Source organism: Canis aureus, chromosome 36 (assembly GCF_053574225.1).
Source record: "Canis aureus isolate CA01 chromosome 36, VMU_Caureus_v.1.0, whole genome shotgun sequence".
Classification (NCBI taxonomy): domain Eukaryota; kingdom Metazoa; phylum Chordata; class Mammalia; order Carnivora; family Canidae; genus Canis; species Canis aureus.
The window spans coordinates 24,471,807-24,499,656 of NC_135646.1; the positions used below are offsets into that span (position 1 = coordinate 24,471,807).

The window sequence follows — 27,850 nt, forward strand, 5'->3', positions numbered from 1 at the left end:
TGTTTTTTCCTGCCACTCCCAGCTTGAACTGTGGAATGTAATTTTGCCGTTTCGGATAGTTTCCTATTCTTCTGAGTTAATTTTAAACTAGTTCAAAATTTGTTTAGCTGTGTACTAAAAAGAATGATCTAATACTCATGTACTGTCCTTTTCTAAAGGTGTACTAAATTGAGAGGAGTTAAGAGTAATATGCTTTCTTTTTGCTTAATGTGTACTTTTACAAAATATTGCGTCATTTTCATTTTTGATTATATATTGGAATATTATATATTGGTATAATAAAAACTGAAAATGACGCAATATTTTGTAAAAGTATACATTCAATTGGTACAAATTTGAATTGAAGTCCATACATATGACACACACACACACACACACACACACTATATAGTAAATTGCAGGATTGGTATTTCTGAATTTTGAGTATTTGATATAAAATAACTAATGTCATAAACAATAAGCTCACCATCTTTAAAGGTGTTTTCAGGTGTTATAACATAGATTGTTTATGGTAATATTTTTTAAAGAATATTCAGGAATGTGCATGAATAATCAAAATTCTGCTTTTTAGAACAGTGAGGTTTTTCAGTGTCATTACCATTTATAGGCTTTAAAATTCATTCAGTAGTTAAAATTTTTATCAAGCATATGTACAGCACTGCTAGATCATTAAATCTACTGATGTCTACTTAAATAAAATCTGTTCAATGTAACTGGCTTCATTTTTAATGATTTCTATACTTAAAAAAGGAGCAGCAGCAGAAGGGCTTATACTTTACCACTTTTATAGATGCCTAGTTTTGGGGGATGACATTAAGACCTAATTTGTATTTTGTTGAAAAAAATTATATGAATTATTGGCTCATTTGTTATATAATAATATGAATTGCATGCAGAGTAGTCTAAGGCTTGCTGACAAACCATATACCTGAAAACCAAAAACCATGAAAACCAAAAGAGATGCTAACTCATTGGAATGTTTACGGTGAGGAGAGTGTACGTATTTTGACCCAAGACATGGCTATAAGGTTCAGATTAATTTGTGAAACACACTGCAGATTGAAGCATATGAAATTGAGAGGTGAAAAAGCTGCATTATAAAACAAGCTTACTTTTTTTTGAGTAATATAACAGCTAGACTATATAATTGGGTCTAAGTAAAATGAGAGACATTACAAGACAGTTTAAAATAGCAAAAAAGAATCAATTTGATAATGGAAAGGTTTTATCATTTCTAAGTATAATTGATACTGATACTATGTTAAATGCATTTCCAATTATATTAGATGTAACTTGCAGGAATGTAATGGATAGTTAAAATATAATTATATATATAATTATGTTTTATATATATATATAATTAGCATGTAACTTGCTAACGTACCCCAATATTTTTCTTTTATTAGTGGCTATTTTGAATTAGAATTTCAAGTAGTTCCATTTTATGCATTCCTGAAGACTACATGGTTCAAAATTCACTCAAGACAAATTCTACATATGAATAAACTAAAAGTAAAACTTAGTGCAGTTTTATCATCAGTAATATTTTTATACTATACTGTTTTTTTTTTACTATACTGTTTCAATGTGTGTAATTCAGAATTGGTCACAGTTGACTGAATTATATTAATACAACTGATTAAAGTGAAATTGCCTTTTTATTTATTTTTGCTGCAGAAAATAGAACTGCCAAAGAAACTGGCAAAACGCTATCCTGCATATGAATTATATCTTTATGGAGAAGGATCCTATGCTGAAGAACACAAAATTCTCCCTTTGACAGGTATTCCAGTTCTCTTTCTTCCTGGTAACGCTGGAAGTTATAAGCAAGGTAAGTCTTGGAAGTAAATTTTAAAAGCTATAAAATTCTATTGGAGAATTTATCAGGTACATACTCTGTGTTAAGTACTGTGCTAGGCACACTGGGAGACACAAATATGTGACATGTCTGAGAGAAAAAAATGTGAGTACAAAAAATAGTTGAAGACCACTTAGAGAAGAGTAAGAAGAAAAAGAACAGGATAGAGTGGTAGGATAAATGATACAGGGATTCAGGAATTAGCAGAAGAAAGGTTTATGTTGGAAATGGAAGGTACAGAAAACATACGCCAAAGCACTGATTTGAGAAGTAAATCGGTGTTTGTTTTGCTAAACAAGAGAAAAGATTGGTTTCTTTCTTTTGGAGCTATTTTAATTAGATCTGGAAATACTGATGGGAACTCAGAAAGGGAAGTTTAATGTATAGATCCCAAAATGAATGTTGGCCTAGAGAAAATAGCCATTCTTTCTGGCATAACAATTAAGTAATCTGGAAGTAATTTCATTTAAAATGAGCTTTTTGGTTATTAACTGGTGTATTCTTTTATATGATAAGAATAGGATTCTTTCAGCATTTAGTATAATTACTTACATGCGATGCATTTATCTAGTAAATAATTGTGTTTTAGGTATTAGGGATCCAAAACAGACCAAGATAGATAATATTTCTCCCTCTCATTAAACTTATATTTTTGTTGGGAAGACAGCCATCAAATAAATAATGTAAGTAATGTTAAAAGTTAGAAAGATCATGGGATTGAGCCCTGAGCAGGGAGTCTGCTTCTCCCTCTCCTTCTGAGCCTCCTCTGCTTTTGTGCTGTCTCTCTCTTGTGCACTCTCTCTCTCTCTCTCAAATAAATAAATCTTTAAAAAAGAAAGTTAGAAAAAGAAAACACAGGGATAGAGGATAAATAGGATCAGAAGGTGGCTAGTTTAGTTGAAGTGGCCAGGAAAAGTCAGGATGAAGATGTAACATTTGAGCAGAGGCTTGAATGTAGCTAAGAAACTGAGGTATGTGACTCTTTGGGGAAAGACGCTGAGGCAGGAACATGCTTGGTACATTCAAGGCCATGAACCTAGAGACAGTGGCAAGAAATGAGGGAAAAGTAGCTACAACCTATATCATATAAGCTGTGGAAGAGACTGAATTTTTCATCCGAGTGTGATTGGAAACTTTTAGAGGGTTTTGGGTAGGAAATGATATAATCTAATTTTTCTGTTGTTAATCTTTGAAATATAACACATATACAGAGAAATGTGTAGAATATAGATACTCAATTAAAAATTATTATAAAGTGAATACCCATAGAACTGAAACCTAAGTCAAGAAGTAGAAGATTGCCAATACTGTGGAAACCCCCTGAATGCTCCTTCCTGATAAAACTTTCTACCCTCTTTTCTAGAGGTAATCACAATCCAAACTTAAGGATAGTAGTTTCCTTGACTTTTATTGTTTTAGTATCTAAATATGCGTCTCTGTCTCTAATACAATCTACTTTTAGGGGATTATTTTTAAACTTTGTAGCATAAACATTTAATATGTATTCTTTTGTGTTTGGCTTTTTCCACTCAACGTTTTAAAAATTCATTCAAGTTGTGGTATGAGCTGTGATTTGTTCATTTTCCTCACTCTGTATCATCCCATTATATGACTATACCTAGTTTGGACATTTGTGTTATTTATAAGCAATTACAAGTAACGAACATTTTTCAACTTTGGATCGCATAAACCCATGCTCCTGTAAGATGTTTACTGTAATATAATTTCGTGTCAAAGGTTATGTGTATCCTTTTAATTTTACTGTTTGTGATGTGCTCGCTTCGGCAGCACATATACTGTTTGTGTTAATTTATACTCCCAGAAACAGTACATTATACTTCCTTTAGCTTCACATCCTTGACAGCATTGAAATTGTTAGATTTTTAAATTGTTTACAGTCTGGTAAGTGTGATTTATTTTTTAAAAATGATTACTTTGGCTTTGTTGTGTAGAGAATATGCTGCAAAGAGGCAAGAGTGGAAGAAGGAAAAATACTAAACATCATTAATCATCAGGGAAGTACAAATCAAAACCACAATAATGGATATCATTTCATACCCAGTAGGGTAGCTCTAATCTAAAAGATAATAGCAAGTGTCATGACGCTGTGAAGAAATTGAAACCCTTATACATTGCTGGTGGGAATATAAAATAGTAGAATCACTTTGGAAAAATAGTTTGGTAATTTTTTTACAATGTTAAACATAGAGTTTTATGCTTAGTAATTCCACTATAGGTATCTACCCAAGAAAAATGAAAACATACAGTCACGTAAAAACTTGTTTATAGATGTTTATAGCAACACAATTCAAAATAGCTAAAATGTAGAAACAACCCAAATGTCCATCAACTAAATGACAGATAAGTAAAATATATCCCTAAAATGGAATATTCTTCAGCAATAAAATGAATGAACCATAAAATAAGAAAATTACAGGCCAATATCCTTGATGAACATAGGTGCAGAAATCTTTAGCAACGTATTAGCAAACCAAATCCAACAATACATGATCAAGTGGATTTATTCCAGAGATACAAGGAGGTTCAGCATCCACATATCCATATGATACAATTAAAGTAATACAATGAAAGATAAAAATCATATGATCATCTCAATAGATGCAGCAAAACCATTTGACAGAATTCAGTATTTATTTATGATAAAAACTCAACAGAGTGGATATAGAGGATGCACCTCAACACAATAAAGACCGTATATGATAGTCCTATAGCTAACATCAGACTCAGTGGTGAAAAGCTGAAAGCTTTTCCTCTAATTTCAGAGACAAGACAAGAATGCCAAATTTTACCACTTTTTTCAACATAGTATTGGATGTCCTAGCCACAGCAGTAAAGCAAGAACAATTTTAAAAAGCCATCTAAATTGGAAAGGAAGAAGTAAAATTGTCACTATTTGCAGGTAACATATATAGAAAACCCTAAAGACTCCACAAAAAGCTGTTAGAATTAACAAATGAATTTGGTAAAATGCAGGATACAAAATCAATATACAGGAAACTGTTGTGTTTCTGTATACTAATAAATAACCAGGGAAATTAAGAAAACAATCCCATTTATAATTGCATTGAAAAGAGAAAAAAACCTAGGAATAAATTTAACAAAGGAGCTCTACAAGATCTCTACACTGAAAATCTATAAGACACAGATGAAACAAATAAAACAAAAATACAAATAAATTGAAAGATATTCTCTGCTTATGGATTGGAAATATTAATATTGTTAAAGTGTCCATACCGCCAAAAGCAATCTATAGATTCTGTGCAATACCTATCAAAATTCCAATGGTGTACTTCACAGAAGTAGAACAAATTATAAAATTTGTGTGGTACCACAGAAGATCCTGAATAGCCAAAGCAGTCTTGAGAAAGAACAAAACTGGACATGGAAAAAAAAAAACATGGAAAAAAAATGGAAAAAAAAAAAAACAACAAAAATGCTCCCTGATTTCAAACTGTACCAGAGCTGTAGTAATGAAAACAATATAATATTGGTAGAAAAACAGACCCACAGATCAGTGGAACAGATTGAGAGCCCAGAAGTAAGCTCACATATATATGGTCAATTTATCTCTGATAAAAGAGACAAGAACATGCAATGGAGAAAGAACTGTCTCTTCAATAAATGGTTCTGGGAAAACTGGACAGCCACAAGCAAAAGAGTGAAAGTAGGCCACTATCTTCCACCATGCACAAAAATTAACACCAAAGGGTTTAACACCTTTGCATATAACACCGGAGTCCTTAAAACTGCCAGAAGAAAACACAGGCAGTAAGCTCCTTGACATCAGTCTTAGCAACATCTTTGTGGATCTCACTCCAAAGCAAGAGAAACAAAAGCAAAGATAGATAAATGGGACTACATCAAACTAAAAAGCTTCTGCACAGCAAAGGAAACCATTGAAATGAAAAGGCAGCCTACTCAATGGGGGAGATATTTGTAAACCATATAAACAGGGGGTTAATATCCAATATCCAAATATATCCAAAATATATTAAGAACTTACATAACAACGACAAAATGGACAAAGGATCTGAATGGACATTGCTCCAAAGAAGACATACAGATCACCAATAGGCACATGAAAAGTTACTCAATATCAGTAATTGTTAGGGAAATGTATATCAAAACTACTTTTTACCTCACACCTGTCAGAATGGCTACTATCAGACAAGAAATAATAGAAATGAAACTTGACCATTTACACATGGATGGACCTTGAGGGTATTATGCTAAGTGAAATAAATCAGAAAAGGACAAATACCATATGATTTCATTGATATGTGGAATCTTAAAGGAAAAAAAAGAATAAACAAAACAAACTCCTAGATACAGAGAACAGACTATGGTTACCAGAGGGGAAGGGTGTTAGGAGTGAGAAAATGAGTGAAGGGAGCCAACAGTGTGGTAATAGATGGTAAATAGATTTGTGGTGATGATCACTTTGTAGTGTATACAGATGTCAAATTATAAAACCGCACACTGGAAGCTTCTATAATAAAAAGGAATGAATTAACTGATAATTCCATGAATACCATGAATTACATGGTATAGTGTAGGTGAATCTTGAAAACACTCTAAGAGAAAGAAGCCAGTCATAGAAAGCCATATATATGATCCCATTTATAGAAATGTCTAGAATAGGCAAATCCATAGGGACAGAAAGTAAATTAGTACTTTCCAGGAATTGGGAGAAGAGGAATGAGAAGTGACTACTAATGAGTGTAGGTTTTTCTTTTGGGAGTAATTAAAGATGCCTGAAGTTAGATTAGATTAGTAGAATTTTGTGAGTATAATGAAAATCATTGAACTGTACACTTTCACATAAGTTGTATGTGAATTATATATGTTTAGAAAAATGGAATGGCAAATAGGTATTTTGTTTGCTAAACCATACATTGCAACTTTTAATGCCATTAATGCAATCAATTCACAAAATCTGTGAAATGGTTTACAGAGCAAAACCTAAAACAGTGTGGAAGCAGGTAGACCAGTGAGGAAACTATTGGAGTAGTTAAGGCAAGAGATGATGGTGTTTAGATTAGGAGGACATCATTGGAAATGGTGAGAAACGTTTATTGGGCATATATTTAGAAAGTAGAGGATGATAGGATTTACTGATGAATTGGATGTCATGTGTAAGGAAAAGACCAATCAAGCATACATATCTAAAGTGATGAGCATACATTTCTTGTAGGAATTTTCTCATTCTTAAAATCCCAAAGTGTGATTTATTCATACAGATGGCCAACATTTTGTATCAAAAATTCTTCCCCTCCCTTTAGCTATTTTCCCTAATGAAGTGGAAGCAGGTGAAGAATGAATGACCTGTTTACTTTTTATTTAATTTAAATTTTAAAATACTTAGGGCACAAAACATACAATACAAACAATGGTTTGTTCTTCTAAATTGATACTATTGAAGGATGTCACCTGAAGTAGGTTGTTTATGTTTGGAGTGTGGGATAAAGTTACTTGTTAAGAGACTTTGAAGCAAGAATGGATGCAACTTTCAAAAATTTTGTTTAATTTGCACTTTTTCTCTGCAGTTCGTTCTCTTGGTTCTATTGCACTTAGAAAAGCAGAAGACATTGACTTCAAGTACCACTTTGACTTCTTTAGTGTGAATTTCAATGAAGAACTGGTGGCACTGTATGGTGGAAGTCTTCAGAAACAAACCAAGTTTGTACATGAATGCATTAAAACAATTCTCAAACTCTATAAGGTAAGAAATAAGAATGCAAATCAATAGTGACCACCTATTAGCGTTTTTTATTTTTCAACATATTTTAAATCATTTGTTTATTTGGAAGTTGAAGATGATAGAAAGGTTTTTTTTTTTTTCTTTTTTGGTGGGAGTCTGTTATTTTGAACTCAGTGGTTTTTGAAGTTTAAATTGAATGTACAAGAAACCTCACATGAATTTAAGGGAAAATCTTTTTTTAACTTTATAAATTAGAAGTGCACTGAATTTTCTAAAGACCATTAGTATGGTTATCTGCTTCTTGTTATGAATAACTGGTATTAGGGTAAACTACTTCCATACGTAAGCAACTATAACTAGTCAAAATATCTGAAGCACATGTTTTCAGATGTTGGACAACCAAGTAGTAAAGGACCATGACCCCTGAAAAAAGGAAAGTATGTGAGGTGAGCTTCATGATTGCTTTGATTTTGTGCCTGAAAGCATTCCTCAGACCATGGAGTAAGTAGGTGGAGGTCAAAAAGAGTACATTGATATAACTGAGCCAAAGAAGGCCGAGATCAGAATTTGGGCTACTGGAGTTGTTAGATTTGTGGGTGGATATGAGAAAGAGGAGGACTAAGCAGAGCTAGAAGCTCTATAAATTTGGTATCTTTCAACTTTGAACGCAGTGCTACATATGCACAGGACAAGAAGCTACAAGGCAATAGCATACCAGGGAGAAGGTGGTGGGGTATGTCTACCTCAGGTGCAAGGAATAAGGGGCAATATATATTGTTAGAGAAATTTTAAGAGTGGAAAACATTCTAAAAATCATTTTATGCCAACAATTCTAAACAGTATCAGGGATAAAATACTACTATACCACCTACTGAGGTGAGCCATTGCCTTCCATGGTATGCCACAGTGAAACTCCTAGCAAAAGAAAGCTACTGGAGAATTATGCCCTGACTGAGATTCCAGAGGTCACATGTGCTGGGAAATAGCAGTTCGGATCAGCTACAATAGAAAGACCCAGTAGAACACATTGGATATTCATTTGAGATCCCAGAAAGGATGCAATTTAAATATAGAGCTACTCCAGCTCTAACGTAAGAGCTCTTCCGGGATCCACTTTAATGCTTAACTATAAGCCTCAAAAATACTGAAGTTACGGATTTAAAGTAAAGGATACACATAACAAGAGAACAGATGGAGAATCTCAGCAGAGATATGGAAACTATTAAAAGAGCAAAAAGGGCGATTTAGAACTGAAACAATATATATCAGATATGAAAGGTTAAGGGGGTGTCTGGGTAGCTCAGTCAGTTAAGTGTCTGACTCTTGATTTCTGCTTAGGTCATGATCTCAGGATTGTAAGATTGAGCCCTTTGTTGGGCTCTATGCTAGGTGTGGAACCTGCTTAAGATTCACTCTCTGCTCCTCCCCTGCCTCTTAAAAAAAAAAAAAAAAAGAAAGAAAGAAAAGAAAAGAAATGAAAATTTTAGCAGATAGGCTCCAAACAGATTGAATACTATAGAAGAGATCAGTGAATTTGAAGATAGGACGATAGGATGAAAAGGAAAGAGTCTTAACCTGTGGGACAAACTGCCTTGATGACTATAAGTTTATGGTTTTTGTGGTAATACATACAACAGAATATTGCTCAGCCATCAAAAAGAATGAAATCGTGCCATTTGCAACAATGCAGATGGAACTGGCGTGGTTTATACCAAGCAAAATAAGTCAGAGAAAGACAAGTATTATGTGATTTCACTTATATGTGCAATTTAAGAGACAAAACAGATGAACATTCGGGTAGGGGGAGAAAAAAAGAAGCAAACCATAAAAGACTCTAGCTATAAGAACAAACAGGGTTGATGGAGGGAGGGAGGGAGGTGGGGATGGGCCAAATGGGACTTGTTGTGATGAGCACTGGGTATTACATGTAAATGATGAATCACTACATTATATTCCTGAAACCAGTATTATTCTATATATTAACTAGAATCTAAATAAAAACTCGAAAAAAATGAAAATGAAAATGCATCATCAGAATTTGTAAGATTAAAGTAGTTAATTTGTACGGTTAAAGTAGTTAGAAGAAATACTGTAGTCTTAAATATTTACATTAGAAAAGAACAAGGTTTAAAAACAATAACCCAGCCTTTCAACATAAGCTTAGAGAAAGAAGAACAAAGTAAACTCAGAGTACATGTAAGGAAACAATAAAGCTGAGAATGGAAATCGAGGAAACAGTATAGACAAATATTAGTGAGAAAAAAATGATACCAATTACTGATTCTTCTAGATCTAAAAATTGATAAACCCATATCTACATTGATTGAGGAAAAAAAGGAGGGGAATACAAATTAACAATATTAGGAATGAAAGAAGGGAAATTTCTAGAGCCTACAGATACTAAGAAGTTATTAAAGGATTATTATGAACAACATTATGCCAATACATTTGAGGACTCAGATGAAATTCTCAAATCCCTTGAAATATAAATTACAAAATAGACACAAGGAGAAACAAAATGTCTGTCTAGCCTTACATCTGTTTAAAATTTGTTGTTTGTAATTAAAAATCTTACTGCCAAGAAAACTGGAGCTAAATGACTTCAATGGTGAATTCTGTGACACATTTAAGGAAAAAATAATACCCATCTTATACAAACTAAGAAAATAGAGGAAGAAATAATACATTTAGTTCATTTTAAGAAACCTGCAAACCCTGATTATCAAAATCAGATATTGACATTGTTTGAAAGGAAAATAGAGACCTAGTATTCCTCATGAATATAGATGTAAGATACTCAACAAGCAACTAGACTATCAAACCCAGCAATATTTTAAAGTATAATATGACTACATAGGATTTATCCGAAGAATGCAAATTTGGTTTAATATTCAAGTATCAATCAATATAATTTATTTAGGATCATCTCAATAGATAAAACTTATTCAGATACATTCAGCACCCATTCATGATTTAAGAAAAAAAATAGCGCATTAGGTATAGAAACAGGTTTAAGAACTATTTCTGTATTTGATAAGGTATTTATTGGTAAGATAAATAAGATGTAATCACAAAATGGAATTTCCATGTTATTCACAATAAATGCCTTCAGGGATGCTTGGGTGACTCAAGTCAAGTGTCTGTCTTAGGCTCAGGTCATGATCCTAGGATCCTGGGATTAAGCACTGAGTTGGGCTCCCTTCTCACAGGGGAGTCTGCTTCTCCCTCTCCCTTTGCTCCTCCCTCCTGCTCGTGCTCTCTCTCTCTCTCTCTTTTTCTCTCCTCAAATAAATAAATAAAATCTCTTAAAAATCCCAAAAAACAAAACAAAATCAGTAAGTGCCATTTATGTTTTATGCCAGGTAGTTTTCTTTTTTCCATTTTTCAGCTTCTATTTCTGCACCTAGCTGGTGCAGTAAGACCAGAAAAAGAAATAAAATTAATAATAATAAATAAATAAATAAAATTAATAAAGATCAAAAAGGAAGCATTAAAACTGTCTATATTCACAAATGACGTAAATATACAGAAACATTTGTATGGTTCAGCTGGTTAAGTGTCTGCCTTTGGCTCAGGTGGTGCTGAGATGGAGCCCGGAGTTGGGCTCCCTGCTTAATAGGGAACCTGCTCCTCCTTCTCCCTCTGCCTCTCCTCATGCTTGTGCTCTCTTGCTCTTTCTCTCTGTCAGATAAATAAATAAAATCTTAAGAACTATTTAAAGGAATATACAAAAAAATTATTGAATTCATAAGTGAATTTACCCAGATCACAGGAAAATGGTCAATATTCAAAAATCAGTGAACGAATGGAAAGTGAAATTTTAAAATGTATTTACAGTAGTATTAAAAATGCAATTCTTATGGATAAATTTAGTGAAAGATATGCAAGATCTGTACATTGAAAACTGCAAAACTTGCTGAAAGGAAATAAATAAATTAATTAATTAATTAATTAAAAAAATCTTTAAAAAGAACATATGAATTCTTTCCAAATTAAGCAGTAGATTTAATGCACTACAAATCAAAATACCAGCAGGTGTTTTTTTTTTTTAAGATTTTATTTATTTATTCATAGAGACAGAGAGAGAGGCAGAGACACAGGCAGAGGGAGAAGCAGGCATCATACAGAGCCTGACGTGGGACCCGAAACAGGGTCTCCAGGATCACGCCCTGGGCTGCAGGCGGCACTAAACCGCTGCGCCACCGGGGCTGCCCTGTTTTGTTTTGTTTTGTTTTGTTTTAAACTGAGAAACTTAGGTGGAAATGCAAAGTACCTGAAAAAAGCCAAACTATCTTGAAAAAGAACAAAATTGGGGAACCTACACTGCCTGATTTGAAGATTTAACTGTGTAGCTATAGTAATCCAGGCAGTGTGATATTCCTATGCATCTTGAAAATGAAATCTTTGCATTAGCCAGCATTTGAAAGTTATTTCAATAGCAAGTATTTTTTGAGCTTAAGTCTGTACTGAATATTATAGGCAGAGACAAGCCAGATTAGATAGAGGACCTTCTATGTATCTGATATTTATTGGATAAGATAAATACGATGTGATTACGAAGTGAGATTTGTCTCCCTAAATGGCATTCACAATAAATAATCATGTCTTTATTGTGTTAAGATAGTTCTTTTCCCTTCTGTTTTTTTTTTGTTTTCATATTTTCCCTAGTGACTACATATTAAATTTACAATAGAACTAATAAACTTTCTTTTAAATTAAGGCTTTTAGAAAGCAAGATTCCTGTTATAACTGGGTACAATAGGAATTCAGGACAACTAAATCTTGTTAAATGGATAGGATTTGAGTGTGGGAAAGTGAGAGAACATAGATGAAGAAACCTCATTTATTCATCACATGAATCTGCCTGCAGTTATACCAATGAATAAACAGAAATCCAAGCCCTCATGGACCATATGTTCTAGTGGGGAGAGGCAGATAGTAAACATCATAAATAAGAAAAGTATATACTATCTTATATAGTGATAAATAACAGGAAGAAAAATAAAACAGGGACATAGGGAGCAAAGGGTAGAGGACTACAATTATAAATAAGGATGGGGGAGCCCGGGTGGCTCAGCGGTTTGGCGCCTGCCTTCAGCCCAGGGTATGATCCTGGAGACCCAGGATCGAGTCCCATGTTGGGCTCCCTGCATGGAGCCTGCTTCTCCCTCTGCTTGTGTCTCTGCCTCTCTCTCTCTCTCTCTCTCTCTCTCTCTCTCTCTGTCTCTCATGAATGAATGAATGAATGAATGAATGAATAAATAAATAAATAAATAAATAAATAAATAAATAAATAAATAAGGATGACCGGGGATCCCTGGGTGGCTCAGCGGTTTAGCACCTCCTGGAGTCCCGGGATCGAGTCCCATGTCGGGCTCCCGGCATGGAGCCTGCTTCTCCCTCCTCCTGTGTCTCTGTCTCTTTATGTCTATGTCTATCATAAATAAATAAATAAATCTTTAAAAGAAAGAAAGAAAAGAAAAGAGAAGAAAGAGGGATGACCAACGAGACCTCTGCTAAGAAGCAGACGGTTTGATAAAAATTAAAGAACATGAAGGTATCTAGGAAAAGAGTACTCCAGACAGAGGTAACAAATACACGAGGTAAGCACACATGTGCTCTCTTGGAGAAAACAAACAAACAAACAAAAAAGAACAGTAAACTACTGGCTGGAGCAGATATAATATGTTAGGAAAGGAAAAGTTGAAGGGAGGGCAAATTATAGAGCCTTGTAGGCAATTTTAAGAATTTTAGCTTTTATTTGAAGTGATACGGAAAGCCACTGCTGAGATTTTTGAGCAAATGAATGACATGTTCTGATTTAGGTTTTAACAGTATTCTGTGTGGTTTCAAGGTTAAACTAAAGGTACATAAAAGTGGAAGTAAAGAGACCAGTTAGGCTATTGCAGTAATTCAGGCAAGAAATAATGGTGGTTTGATCAAGTTGGTAGCATTGGAGGTGTTAAGAAATGGTCAGATTGGTATAAACCTTAAAGGCAGCAAGATTTGTTGGCAGATCAGATATGGAAGGGCAACGTGAAACGAAAAGAATTGAGGATGACCCAAGTTTTTGGCTGAACAACTAGAGGTATTGAAATGCCATTAAGTAAGTTGGGGGGGGTAATGTATGAGGGACAGATTTGGAGGAGATTAAGAGTTAAGTTTTAGGGGATCCCTGGGTGGCGCAGCGGTTTGGCGCCTGCCTTTGGCCCAGGGCGCGATCCTGGGGACCCGGGATCGAATCCCACATCAGGCTCCCGGTGCATGGAGCCTGCTTCTCCCTCTGCCTGTTGTGTCTCTGCCTCTCTCTCTCTCTGTATGACTATCATAAATAAATTTTAAAAATGTTAAAAAATAAAAAGTTAAGTTTTAGGGGTGCCTGACTCGCTCAGTAGGTAGAGCATGTGACTCTTGATCTCAGGGTCATGAATTCATGCCACATGTTGGGCATGGAACCTACTTTTTAAAAAAAAGTTTTAGATAGATTTATTTGAGATGCATGTTAGATATCCCAAGTGTAGTTAATATGCAGTTGAAGTTTAAGATGAAAGTTCAAGAGAAGAGGGCCAGTCTGGAGATAATAACTTGAGGATTGACAGGATATGGGTGTATTTAAAGCCATGAGACTGGAAGAGATCATTAAGGAGTCAAGATACAAAAGAAGAAACTGAAGGACTGAGGCCTGAGTCATTCCCATATTAAGAGATTAGGAGAGATGAGAAGGAAATAGCAAGAAACTAAAAAGGAGCAGCCAGTAAAGTAAGAGGAACCAGGAGAGTATGTTGTCAGGGAAACGAAATACATCATTTCAAAGAGGAAGAAGTAATCTAATGTCAAATCCTGCTGCTCAAGTAAGATAAGGATTGAGATTTGGCCATTAGATTTCTTGGTGCCTTGATAACAGTTTTGGAGTAGTGTTGAGGCAAAAGCCTGATTGGAATGAGTTTAAGCATATGGAAGTTGAGAAATCGGAGACAGCATGTACTGTATAGGCAGATTTTTGATGAATTATGCTATAGATATGTAGAGAAAGATATGGTCACTAAGGGCAAAGTGGGAGTAAAAAGAGTTTCTGATTTTTTTAAGGGAGAATAGAATTATATTTATATACTACCAAGAATGACCTGGTAAGAGAGGAAGAAACAACAATGCAAGAAAAAAGTGAGAATTGCTGGAACCATGTATTAGAGAAGGCCAAAGGGGATGGGTTTCAGAGCAGTTATGGAGGGTTTGGCTCGTTCTTTCTTTTCTTTTCTTCTTTCTTTCTTTCTTTTTTCTTTCCTTCCATTTCTATCTTTTGAAACGGCTTCATGATATACTAGACCAAGTGTTCTGATTTGGGTTCAGACCAAAGCATAACTATTAAAAATATTTGGCAGAATACAAAATAGTATATATATACTAATTATGAGTAAATGAAAATGTATTTCTCTGTCTTATGCAAGGTTATATACATAGTTTAATTTTCTTTTTCCTATAAAGTAGCTCATATTTAGAGGGAAGTAGTTAGTGTTTTTTGTTATGATGCTAAGACTTCATTATGCCTTGGTGATTTTTTTTTTATACAGGGTCAAGAATTTGCTCCAAAAAGTGTGGCAATAATTGGTCATTCTATGGGTGGTCTTGTTGCAAGAGCATTGCTTACATTGAAAAATTTTAAACAAGATCTGATAAATCTTCTTATTACACAAGCCACCCCTCATGTTGCTCCTGTGATGCCGTTAGACCGTTTCATAACAGGTTAGTACTATTACATAAACACTAACTGACCTCCCCGTTTCTTAGGATTAAACCAATCCTCACACCTACTTCTTTGAATGTGCTGTAGATTTATCCATGTGTGAAGCAAGCAGCTCAGTTTCAAATTAACACCTCCATTTCTGAGCATCTTTGGGACTTTCAACTTAGGCTAATGAAACTGCTATTAGTTTTCCCTGTCCATAGTGTCTTACCATGGAGAGCATGTGTTTTATAATCTCTAGACACTTGGGCATCAATTTAGTTATTTGGGGGGTGACTCTGTCTCTTAAAATATGTTTAAACTCTCCGTGTTTTGTTAACTCTTCCAGTACTCTATTTAAAATAAGCTTATGTTTAAGTAAAACAATAAAAATGAATAGATCTGCCAGCACTTTATATGGTGAGATAAAATTGCTAATACTTATTACTATTTTCCCTGTCCATAGTGCCTTACCATGGAGAGCATGTGTTTTATAATCTCTAGACACTTGGGCATCAGTTTAGTTACTTGGGGGGTGACTCTGTCTCTTAAAATATGTTTAAACTCTCCGTGTTTTGTTAACTCTTCCAGTACTCTATTTAAAATAAGCTTATATTTAAGTAAAACAGTAAAAATGAATAGATCTGCCAGCACTTTATATGATGAGATAAAATTGCTAATACTTATTACTATATGTTGGACATTGTATTAAGGACTTTACATGATGTATAATTATTTCACTTGATGCTTAGAGCAGTCCTTTGAAGTAGGTTCCATTATTATCTGCATGTTTAGAGAAAGTCAGGTATTATCTTCACAGTTTATTGGAATATTGTAGGATAGAAGAAAGTTTTGAAAACAAGGAATTCTTTTTTCCTGATCAGTAAATTTATACCATTTCTTACTCTGTCAAAATTTGCATTATCTTAATTTTGATGAAAATGAGAAATATACCTCAGTGACATCAAACCAAAGCACCCATTTTAACATAACATTATCAAGGAGTAATTTATTTGCTGGAATATCTGGCCCGATGGTACCTACAGTGAAGTTTAATTTTTTTCCTTATTAAACTTAAATTTTTGCCTGTAAAAATCCTTCAGTAAAAAATTTTAGTTTCAGTGAAGTTGCTTAAACTTGCTTTACTAATTCTAATAATTACAAATGACTTACAGATTTAGGGGGAAAAAATCATAGGCATAGACAAATCATAATACTTGTCATCACAATCAAGAACTTTCTTTATTACATTTTATATGGATGAACCATGTATGGTAAATTAGAATTACTCATAATATATCTTTAAAAACTCTTTGAGGAAAGAGCTTTCAAAAGAATCTGATTTTATTGTTTTTGAAGAGTAGCAATGGTCTGTCTCTAAAAGGTTCAAGCTGAAAGTAATTCTTAGGGTTAGGTTGCCTCTCTGTAATTAGCAAGCCTCGGGGATCCCTGAGTGGCTCAGTGGTTTAGCGCCTGCCTTTGGCCCAGGGCGTGATCCTGGAGTCCCGGGATCGAGTCCCACGTCGGGCTCCCGGCATGGAGCCTGCTTTTCCCTCCTCCTGTGTCTCTGTCTCCCTCTCTCTCTCTCTCTCTGTCTGTCTATCATTCATAAATAAATAAATAAATAAATCTTAAAAAAATAATTAGCAAGCCTCTTTATTATTTATTCTGTATATATTTCATATTTCATTAAGCCAGAATTAGAGTGAAAAAACAAAAGTTCAAAGAGTGGAAGATCTTAGGTTTTTAGAAGACCTGTATGACCTTCAGAAGTACATTCCTTGATGGAAATACTGCCTTAAATAGAAGAAAGGAAACTGCACTGGGCTCTGGACTTTAGAGGGCCCTGCTCTGTCTGGCATTGTTATTCTCCATATGATGAGGAGTATATAAGCCCAGCAGCCTTCCTCCCCACATGCAGGCTGTGCTTTTACTTCTGGATAGATCATCTAGGTAACCAGGCCTTCAGACTTTTCTTCCCTGGCAAGTGTGAATCTGTCCTGAGGGCAGGGATGTAAGTAAGTTTGAGTTGTGGCTAAGGGATGACTCTGCATGAGGTACAGATAGAGCTTGGATATCTTGTACCTTATAGTGCAGGATGAGGTTGGGATGGGAAGAAACGATAGTACACTGATGGGTCAGAGATCTGTCCTTCCTGTGCTGTCATAATCTAGTGTCCATCTCTGAGATGTCCTGGAGTTTGTAATTTGAACTTGGCCTTCCAGTTTATTTTGATGATATATTTGTCAAGGTAGGCAGAGACAATAGATTTGATTTAACAGTTTGTTATCTGGAATTTTTACTTTTAAATATTTAGGCATGAGGCCTATGTACCCCATTTATACTCTTGTCCCAGGACCTGCAGATGTTAGGAATGGATCTGCTTAGTCACATTCTAAGTAAATACTACTGAGATCTTTAATGGGAGGAGTTTGCTGTTCCGAAATATTTGAAGCCTTCAATGGGATCAAATGCCAGGATTTGATTACATTAAAGTTTGATAATTTGGAAGAGGAAGTAAGAACTCCTCTGCCCCCATCTCAGATCTTTGACACTATTTTTTCTCATCTTCTATAGATAAAATGGAAAAATTGCAGATTGTTCCTGTTGAGCTACTTGTTACTCTAAATGCGTAGAACCTTCTTAACCCTTAGATTTTCCACAGCAGCATTGAGTCCCAAGACAAAAGTGATTGTGATTGTCCTGTGATTGTATTTTAAAAACTTAAATAGTATTTCAATAGTGGCTGGCCATAGTAGAGAGCTGCTTAGCTCTCACAGTGCCATGAGTAGAAAGATCTACAATTCTTTAGCATAGTGAACTTGTATCTTTGGAAGAATTTTAGGAGTTTCTACTTGGTATACTGTATAGCTCATGATTTAGCAGCATCTTCGTAAGATGTACAGACCTGTTTGCATCTGGGCTTATGAAAGCTAATAAAGTTTGCATGTCTTTTTTTCTTTATTGATCCCTTCAGTAGCTCTTAGTATTTGTAGTCTTATTTAATGGGAAAACAGACTATGTGTAAAGATACTGATTTTACTCAGAATAGAGAAATGTGAATAACATTGTTCTAACCATTCAGTATGGCTTAAATAGAAATTCAGTTTAATATTAGTATCATACCTTATTGTTACAGGGAACGACTACTAATTTTTAATGTGTGCCTTTATTTCCTACCAGATTTTTATATGACTGTAAACAACTATTGGATTCTGAATGCTAGACACATTAATTTTACCACGCTTTCTGTAGCTGGAGGATTCCGGGATTACCAAGTTCGTTCAGGACTGACTTTTCTACCAAAATTAAGCCATCATACCAGTGCCTTATCCGTTGTGGTAATCTTTTTTAAGCTTCTACTGAAATAGTAGCAGGTTAGATACAGTAGGGTATGAAAGGAGAAACATGTAGTTGTTTGAAAGTGACTACTGAGTTGGTGTAGTGCTATTTATTTATGTGCACATGTATGAGAGAAAATATGAAAGAATGAATATGAATATGTTGGGAAGGCATAGATGCATGGGTGCTTATGTCCACAGAAAGTGAAAAGGATCTTAGAAAGTTTGTGAAAATGACTTATTTATGAAAATGACTCTTATGAATAATTGTTCCTTGTTTAAAATAAGTACCTACCCATCAATAAGAGTTTTAACTAAAAGAAAGTGTGGACTGAAGTCCAAGGGCCCCTTGTATCTGAGTGCTATATGCAGTAGAAATGGAATATCAAACTCTTGAATGCTAAACTTAAATTTTATTGAATGTATGACTCTGGATCTCAACTTAAGTTGTGTTTACCAATTTTAAAATTTAAAAATTAGCTATGATAGTATAATAGAACCCTGATTGATGAATTTGCTAATTATTCTTCCCTGCTAGGATATCAAGTATTTGGTCTTTAACTGGGATACATAGCCTTTGTAAAGTGAGTTCAAGTTTCCTTTTAGGACTTATGTTATTTCTTATAGTTTTGATCTTTAAGTCTCCAGTTAAGATCTTAACTTTTTAACTCTATGCAGTATGTAGATATTTTATGTGGTATGTATACATGTGTATACTACATGTCATCTCCAAATATAACTTAATTTCTAAGAAAAATCCAGAGCTCCTTCTAATTTTTAGGAGATAGTGCTTTGATTCATGGTTGTTCTCTTCATAAATAGTCCCTTGCTTGGTTCATCGATTTCCCCACCTTAGATTACTTTTCATCTATTAAAAAATTATTATTGAATGCTTGCCACACATAGAATCAAAATTATTAAGTCTTTGTGCTATTACCCACCATTTTCTTATTACGAGAGGAGTTGTGATATAACCATAATAGCTTTGAAACTAAATTGGTAAATCTCTGAAGCCTCATAATATTGATATGAATCTTTTTATTTTATGTTAAATATTTGGGGCAGATATTTGCTGGAAGTCTTCAAAACACTAAATATCAACTCTAATAAACAGATATTTTAGTCATATAAAGTTAGATGTAATTATTTCCTAGACTTGGCCTGGAGCACGTTGCTATATTGATGTCCCTTCCTGCAGCCTATCTTTTAAAAAGCTTTGGTTTCTTTAATTGTGTGTGTGTGTGTGTGTGTGTGTGCGCGCGCGCGCGCGCACATGTGCTTATGTGCTTATGTGCTTATATGCTTGCTTTTAAGGCAGCTTGTATTTCTGCATCTCTAATGAAAATATTTTACCTCTTAATGGAATTTTCTCAAACCTGGTTATTGTCTGAATTTTATTTAGTATTTTAGCCCCCAATTAGCTTGTAATCTTTCATATATCTACATGTATGTTACTTTAAAAAAATAATTAAGAAGTAACAATTTTTTAGTGATTATTTCAAGAATAGTTAATTGGCATTTATATCCATTGGGACTAGAAAAAATTAAGTTAGAGATCTTGATCATATTAGTTATTAGCAAGTTAGGCTGAACTGCTGTAATACACAGTCATACAGATAATGGCACCTAAACATTTTGTTTCTATACCCGCCCTAGGTATGTATTTAAGTTGGTGGGTGGTTTTTGAAGGAGTTCTGTTAAGGGACCCAGGCTCCCAGTAAGCAACCCTTTCTTGAATGCAGAGAGAGATGCTGTGAAAAATACCAGATTTACTTAATGTTTCCTGTTTTAAGATGCTATTCATAAGAAAGTCATTGTCTGGTATAAAAAGGAATCTCCAGTTCTTGAAGGGTGCTGTGCCATTGTTAGGTAGTCTTCTTCAAACTGTTGTCTTTTTAAGGAGCTTTGTGCTGTTATGTCTCTAACTAGTAGTATATATCCTAATCTAGGGATTTTTTCAAATTAAGTATCTCTGGACCATACTTGTAAGAGTCTGATATGGGGGCACCTGGGTGGCTCAGTCTTTTAAGTGGCTAACTCTTGATTTCGGCTCAGGTCATGATCTCAGATCATGAGATCCAACCCCATGTCAGACTCCATGCTGGATGTGGAGCATGCTTAAGATTCTCTCCCTCTCTCTTAAAAAAAAAATCTGATTTGATAGCTCTGGAATTGTGATCAGGCATATTTATTTTGAAAAATCTCTCCAAGTCTGAGTATTTCTCAGGCACGCCTGATTAAGAAGTAACATCTTAGAATTTACCAGGGATAGTCTTAGTCAGAACTAAAATTACTAAGATAATTGTAATTTATTAAAGAATCATAAATTCAACCTCTTACTAGAGTATAAAGAGTTAGACATTAAACTTCAGTAAGGAATTGATGGATGTTTTAATAATTTTTAAAGGATAATTTAAGCTTGACTAAGTAGTAATGACAATGACTTTATGCAGGAACTACCTTAATATTTTTGGGTCACCTTTCTAAAAATGTATCATTTAAATATGTCTGTGCATCATAAAATATTGAAACTAATGTTATGTGTTTCTAAATATTAGCTAATGAGAATTTCAAACTTGGGAGAGTAACAAATGTGCTTTTATTAAGTTGGATTTTTTTTCTTGTTCTTTTAGAGTTCAGCAGTGCCTAAGACGTGGGTCTCAACAGACCACCTCTCCATTGTGTGGTAAATTAATATAACTTATTTTGGTGGTTTGTGGTGGTCCTTTTTTCTCGTCCGTGCATTGATTGGTTTGTTAGCTTTGTGTTAGTACTTTACTCATAAATAAAGATTTGGGAGAAAGATAAGACTTAAGGGCTTAGAACTCTGACCTTGGTTTTTGGTCTTAGTTGATCAAGTTTCCTCTTAAGGAACCACTAGCATAAGTCTCAAATGAAGCTAGAATCAAATATCAAAATTATTTAGAGTTTGTCATAGTTGGGCAGAATCAAAGGTATTTGTGATAGCACCTTCTGAGCTCTTGGCCAATCACCAAACTCAGGGACTTGGTGAATATAGCATTAATTATTTGTAGAACAGCACATGAAAAACCAAGTAGAAGTTAGATTTACCTTTAATATAAATAGATTAAATAAGGGTCAAGAAATACATAGACCCCAGTATCTTATTGCTACGTGTTTTGGCTTAAATATTCTTTTTTCACTTCCCTCTGGCCGTGCAGTCCGTGGTGTCTGCAAGAAGCACAAGTTTAGACACACAAAGATGGGGCAGACAGTTGTCCATAGCTGGGATGGACAAGGAGACTTGGGAAAAATAGAAGAACCCTGATAGTTCCATTGTCAAACATCTAGGAGGATTTAATTTGCTTTATTTTTATGTTTATGACTTTAAGGTACATGTTTAATAATAATGATTTCTTAAATACTTTTAGAGTTTAGAGCAATAAACTCACTTATTCCATTAAGTAATAGAATTATGCATATTTGTATGAAAAGTATGTATTTTTTAAAAGTTTCATTTATAACATTTTATTCTTTAGGTGTAAACAATTACAGTTGACTACAATTCGAGCATTCTTTGATCTTATTGATGCTGATACTAAACAAGTATGTATTTTTAAGCTAAAAGTTACTTCAGTAAAGTAAAAGCTTTTGTTACAGCGGAATGGATTTAATACTTTTTATTTTCATAAAAGTAGAAGCTTTTTATATATTGATATAATATATCAATATACACTTAGTTTCAAATTAGAAATATATTTTTATCTGATAATACTTTGATCACTATTAGTAATTAATAGAATGCAATGAAAATGAAAAAGTGAAAAGATATGCTAAATCTTCCCCCAATTATTCCCCTTTACTTGTTTAAAATTTGATATATATCCTTTTAACTTTTATTTAACTTAAGGAAAATCCTTACTGCAAACTATTTTATCCTTTTTTTTTTTAGTAATATGTTCTAAACTTCATGATCTACCTTATTAGACATTTTTGTTTAAATTTATTTTTTAAAAAGCATCTTTACCTTTCTGGTAAGGTCAGATGTCTTCATTCATTGACTAACCCAAGCTCATCAGAACTTAAAATATGTATTTTTAGTAGCTGAATGTTTCCTGTAATGAGATTTCACTTATAAACAGCACAAACCAGTGATTTTCCAAGTTGTTCAATTAGCAGCAGGACACCGGAAATCCTAGTGCCATTTATGGAACATCATATTACTTTTTCATCTCTTTCTTGTCTTCCAGCAGATATATAGTATGAGCATTAAGGATTTAAACAAAATTTAAGGAATTCTATCCATGAACTTAAATCTCTCTGTGAATTGGGAACAGATTTTCTTTTTCATCTTAAGCAACATTTTTTTTTTTTTTAACCTTAGGACATCTTGTAGTCCTTCTCTGTTTCATAGAAACCTGTTTTGGGAACTGTGGCTGTGGCTTCTCCCTTTGGAGAAAAAGTTCCTTATGTATTAGGTAATTTTCTTCATTATGGGAAAGTATTTAGCTCAGATATTTTTGGATTCTTTCCCTTGAAGGCTCCAGTTCTTTGAGAGACTAGTATGTGTGGCCTCTTTCTCAATAGGTCTCTAGGTAATGCTTTCCTTATTGTGTCTTAGAACTTTGCTCCTATAGGACTTTTTCTCTCTTGGAAGTGGGGTAGTGTTTGTGTTTTTTCCTTAAACCCTTCAAGAAGCTGCAGAACTACTATTAGAATCATAGATACTTATCTCTCTCCTGAAGAATACAATAAAACAGAGACACCCCCCCCCAAAAAAAAAAGAGAGAAACCCAAATTGTGTGTTATCACATTTTAAGCCATAAGATACTTATTTAAGTTAGTATAGTGATTAAAGTAAATCAGCTTTATAGAATTAACACTATGTTGGTCATGGAATGCATTTTTCAGTTTTTCAACCTTGTTTTGTGAGCCTTAACTATGGCTAATGTTTTTTAGTTAGTTTGAGAGAATGCAACTAGATATAGTAGTAGAATCTATTAAAATTCCAAGAGCAGTTGTATTTGGAATGACATTTGGTAGGCTTAGGAAAAAGCCCATTTCAGTCTGTGAGTACTATCACAGACAGGTATATATTTTTAAAATTATACATAAAACTAATTTTTTTGTATAGTTGACACACTACATAAAACTAATTTTAATAAATCTTGTTTTCCATTAAATCCTGAGATAAAATTTTTAATACTAATCTATAATAAATTATAATTCTGGATAGATAAGTATTTTACAGACACATTTTAAGGGACAAATGAGAAATTTTTGGTAACTAATATTGCTCAGAATCAAAATATGAAACTGAGTTCTGTTTCACAAAGTCACTATATATAATGGGCTGGTCTAAACATTAGACAATAAAAAATTAGGATATGATTGCTATTCCTCAAGAAGATATTAAGAAGAGAAGCAAACATATATACAGGGAAACCACAACTCAAAGCATAATTAGTCCCAAACATGTGGTACAAAGGAATCAGAATTAAAGAATAATTTTTTTTTTTTAATTTATGATAGAGAGAGAGAGAGAGAGACAGGCAGAGACATAGGCAGAGGGAGAAGCAGGCTCCATGCACCGGGAGCCTGATGTGGGATTCGATCCTGGGTCTCCAGGACCGCGCCCTGGGCCAAAGGCAGGCGCCAAACCGCTGCGCCACCCGGGATCCCTAAAGAATAATTTCTGATGGTTATCAGCATAAAACACATAGCTGGAAACTTACGAGTGGATAGAGTCCATAGAGAGTAAGGATGGGAGAGTCCTGAGTTAACTGAAATGTTGGCAAAAAGACCAATTACTTTCAGTTGATTGCAAACAGATGTGGCTGCTTTAAAAAAAATCAACACTAGTATTGAGTCTGCATCAATGAAGATAAAATTTCCACTGCGCTCTACCATAGTTACACAATTATCTAAAGAACTATATTCTATGTTGGATGTTGTATTATAAGGAGGACATTAACAAACTTGAGTTTATCCAGGGAAGGCAGTCAGGGTAGTGAAGGTTTCAAACAGTTCTCTGAAAAAGTTGATGTATATAACAGTCTTCAGTTTCTTGAAGGGTTGCCCCTAACTTAATTTATCAAAGTAACAGGGAGTCGGAGATTTGCTCTAAATATGGCAGAGCATTTTCCTCATAGGAATTGTTAAAGTTGGGATGTGCAGTCTTTCACAACAGCAAGTTAGAAATAAATGTTCAAGCAAATGCTGTGTGACTTCCTAAGGGGTTCCAAATCTTTTCAATGGGTAAATCTTTTCACCTGGGTCCTCACTGTCATTTCATTGTCATTCTCTCTGTCCAACTGTGTGGTTGAGAAAATCAGTTACCTGTTAAGGCCTCAGTGCTTAAACTAGAGAATTGAATAGATGGATTTTAATGGATTTTATACCCAAGTACTTCTTCTTTAAGGGAGGAACTGGTATAAAGTTGCAGACATTTATTTTACTAGGATATTTTAAAACAGACAACAAAAAATCCTATTGTCTGCTCTCATTTTCATTTCACGAAAGAAAGTATATTGAGACACAGTGAAAGTAAGACGGAGTAAAGCAAAGTAGCTTCCTAGGAAGGGCAGTTGGGAATTCGTATTTTCTCTAATGACCAGTGAATTCTTTGTTGTGAGATTGGCACTGGTCTGAATTTGGAAACTAGTGTGTTGGAGTCACTAGACTGGAGGATCTCTTAAGTTCTCATCTGACTCCATACCTTTGGATTTTTAATTTGTAACTGTTACTTGAGAGACATTAGTTGATAATAATTGAAAGCATGGGCTCTGGAGCCAGACTGCCTAAATTTGAATCCTGGCTCAGACTCTTTAACAGGAGTATGACCTTGGGCAAGTTCCTTCATTTCTCTATGCTTTAGTTTCTTCCTAAAAATGCAAATAAGAGGATTATTATCTCCTCGAGCTCTTGTAACATATTAAGTACTTCAAACAGTGCCTGGCCCGGAGTAAGTAACTATTGGCTCTTATCATTATTACTTGATGCAAAGTTTCAGTGAACAGTAGATATAAAAAGATTCAAAATGTATCATTATTCTTTCTAGATAACTCAGAATCCCAAGAAGAAATTGTCAGTTTTGAATCACCACTTTATAAGACATCCAGCAAAACACTTTGAGGAAAATCCAGCAATAATTTCTGACTTAACAGGTTGGTGGTAATAAAATGTTTTTATTTTAAATCAAATTTTATTTTCAGGTAAGTTTGTTATTAGCTAAGTCTTTGAAACTGTGGTACCTCAGGTATTATAATCCTGTTATATTTTATTATTTTCTCTATGATGGTTTCTTATAAAGTTCTTGGTTCAGGAAGGGAAAGAGGAGAAAAAACAGCTTATAAGATGTTGCTGATAAAAATTTTGTTCTGAAAATAACATGACAAGTAGAAAATTTTAAAGAAAGAGTTAAATGTCTATTTCCTGACAGTCACATAAAATACTATAATTTTTATTGACTTAAGTTTTTAGTATCAGTCATTTTTAGTCTTCTTTTGGTTTAAGAGCATATCCTTTGCTGTTAATATAATACCTGTTATACTCAGCTCGGAAAATAAAATGATTTATTTCCTTTTTATTGACACTTTATTAAAGATACCAAATAAATTTAAAATGCTTTACTTGATGTGAATGCTAATTGGGGATGAGCATAAATAACATCTTACTGGATTTTTTGTTTTAAAATAGTGATTGTTCAGGAAACCAATTCTTTTTCAAATCCTATTGTAATCGAGAAGTACTTTGTGAGCATTCTTTATTTAATATTTAAAAAACAAGCCAAATTAATTTCCTTTACCTTAGGGACATCTATGTGGGTTCCAGTAAAAGTATCCAAATGGACCTATGTGGCTTACAATGTAAGTATACCCTCACTGGTTAAAAATTTTTTTCAAAAACGTTTTATTATTTTTGTTTGTTTACATTTTATTATTAATCTTTAAAAGTTAAAGATTCTTGGGACGCCTGGGTGGCTCAATGGTTGAGCACCTCCCTTCAGCCCAGGGTGTGATCCTGGAATCCTAGGACTGAGTCCCACATCAGACTCCCTGCATGGAGCCTGCTTTTCCCTCTGCCTGTGTCTCTGCCTCTGCCTCTCTCTGTGTCCCTCATGAATAAAGAAATAAAATCTTTAAAAAAGAAAAAGATTCTTGGGGCTCCTGGGTGGCTCAGTTCAGTTACATTTCTGTCTTTGGCTCAGATCTGATCCCAGGGTCCTGGGATTGGGCCTGATGGTCAGGCTCTCTGCTCAGTGGGGAACCTGCCTCTCCCCCTGCTTGTGCACACTTGCTCTCTCTGTGTGTCAAATAAATAATTTTAAAAAAAAATAAAGACTTAGGGCTCAGTTTATTGAATGTATGACTCTGGATCTCAACTTAAGTTGTGATCTCAGGGTCATGAATTTAAGCCCTGCATTGAGCTCTATGTTAAAAAAAAATTTTTTTTGAAAATAAATCAAAATTAAAGACTCTTTTAAAAAGACAACTATCTATATTTTCCCATATTAAAACAACTTAATGATAATTCCTTAATAATATCTAGTGTTCAATTTTCCAGTTTTATTATAACTCAAATTTTTTCTCAGTTTAAATGAGGTTACAAATAATGTCCGCATATTGTCATTTGTTGATATCTCTTATTCCTCTTTTAATTTCTTATACTTTCTCCACCCCTTTTCTTTCTTTGTAGCTTACTTGTTGAAAAACAAATCACTTGTCCTATAGAGTTTTACAGTCTTGATTTTGCTGATTACATTCCTTCAGTGCCATTTAGCATATTCCTTTGTCTACTCTTTTCCTATACCATAATACTTGGATCAGATTCAGTTGCTTAATCAGATTCAGTTTTTGTTTAGGCTAGACTCTCTCTTTTTTTGTGATATTAGCAGCTATTGATAAAAAGTGCCTAGAGTCATTAATTCATTTAGGAGGATGCAAACTGGTGGTACCCTGGGCAGCCCAGGTGCTCAGTGGTTTAGCGCCGCCTTCGACCCAGGGCCTGATCCTGGAGACCCGGGATAGAGTCCTGCATCAGGCTCCCTGCATGGAGCCTGCTTCTCCCTATGCCTGTGTCTCTGCTTCTCTCTCTCTCTCTCTCTCTCTCTCTCTCATAAATAAAAAAAAAAATTAAAAAAATAAAAGCTAAAAAAATGGTGGTACTCTGATTTTTTTTTTTAACAAGAACACTAAATTGTGAAATCTCTCATCTACTAAATTTATTAAAAGTGGAACATATCAGAA

At 34.2% G+C, this 27,850-nt stretch overlaps 1 protein-coding gene across 1 annotated transcript in view; it reads left to right on the plus strand.

Annotated features, from left to right (window-relative positions):
- Nucleotides 1-27,850, plus strand: part of PGAP1 (post-GPI attachment to proteins inositol deacylase 1) — a 74,724-nt gene that overhangs the window by 4,437 nt on the left and 42,437 nt on the right. Inside the window, exons 2-9 of the mRNA XM_077885534.1 lie at nucleotides 1,678-1,831; nucleotides 7,426-7,601; nucleotides 15,149-15,320; nucleotides 18,484-18,641; nucleotides 21,275-21,327; nucleotides 22,142-22,208; nucleotides 25,663-25,768; nucleotides 26,415-26,470. Of these exons, the coding sequence (XP_077741660.1) occupies nucleotides 1,678-1,831; nucleotides 7,426-7,601; nucleotides 15,149-15,320; nucleotides 18,484-18,641; nucleotides 21,275-21,327; nucleotides 22,142-22,208; nucleotides 25,663-25,768; nucleotides 26,415-26,470 (942 nt within the window). The remainder of the gene's footprint in view (nucleotides 1-1,677; nucleotides 1,832-7,425; nucleotides 7,602-15,148; nucleotides 15,321-18,483; nucleotides 18,642-21,274; nucleotides 21,328-22,141; nucleotides 22,209-25,662; nucleotides 25,769-26,414; nucleotides 26,471-27,850) is intronic.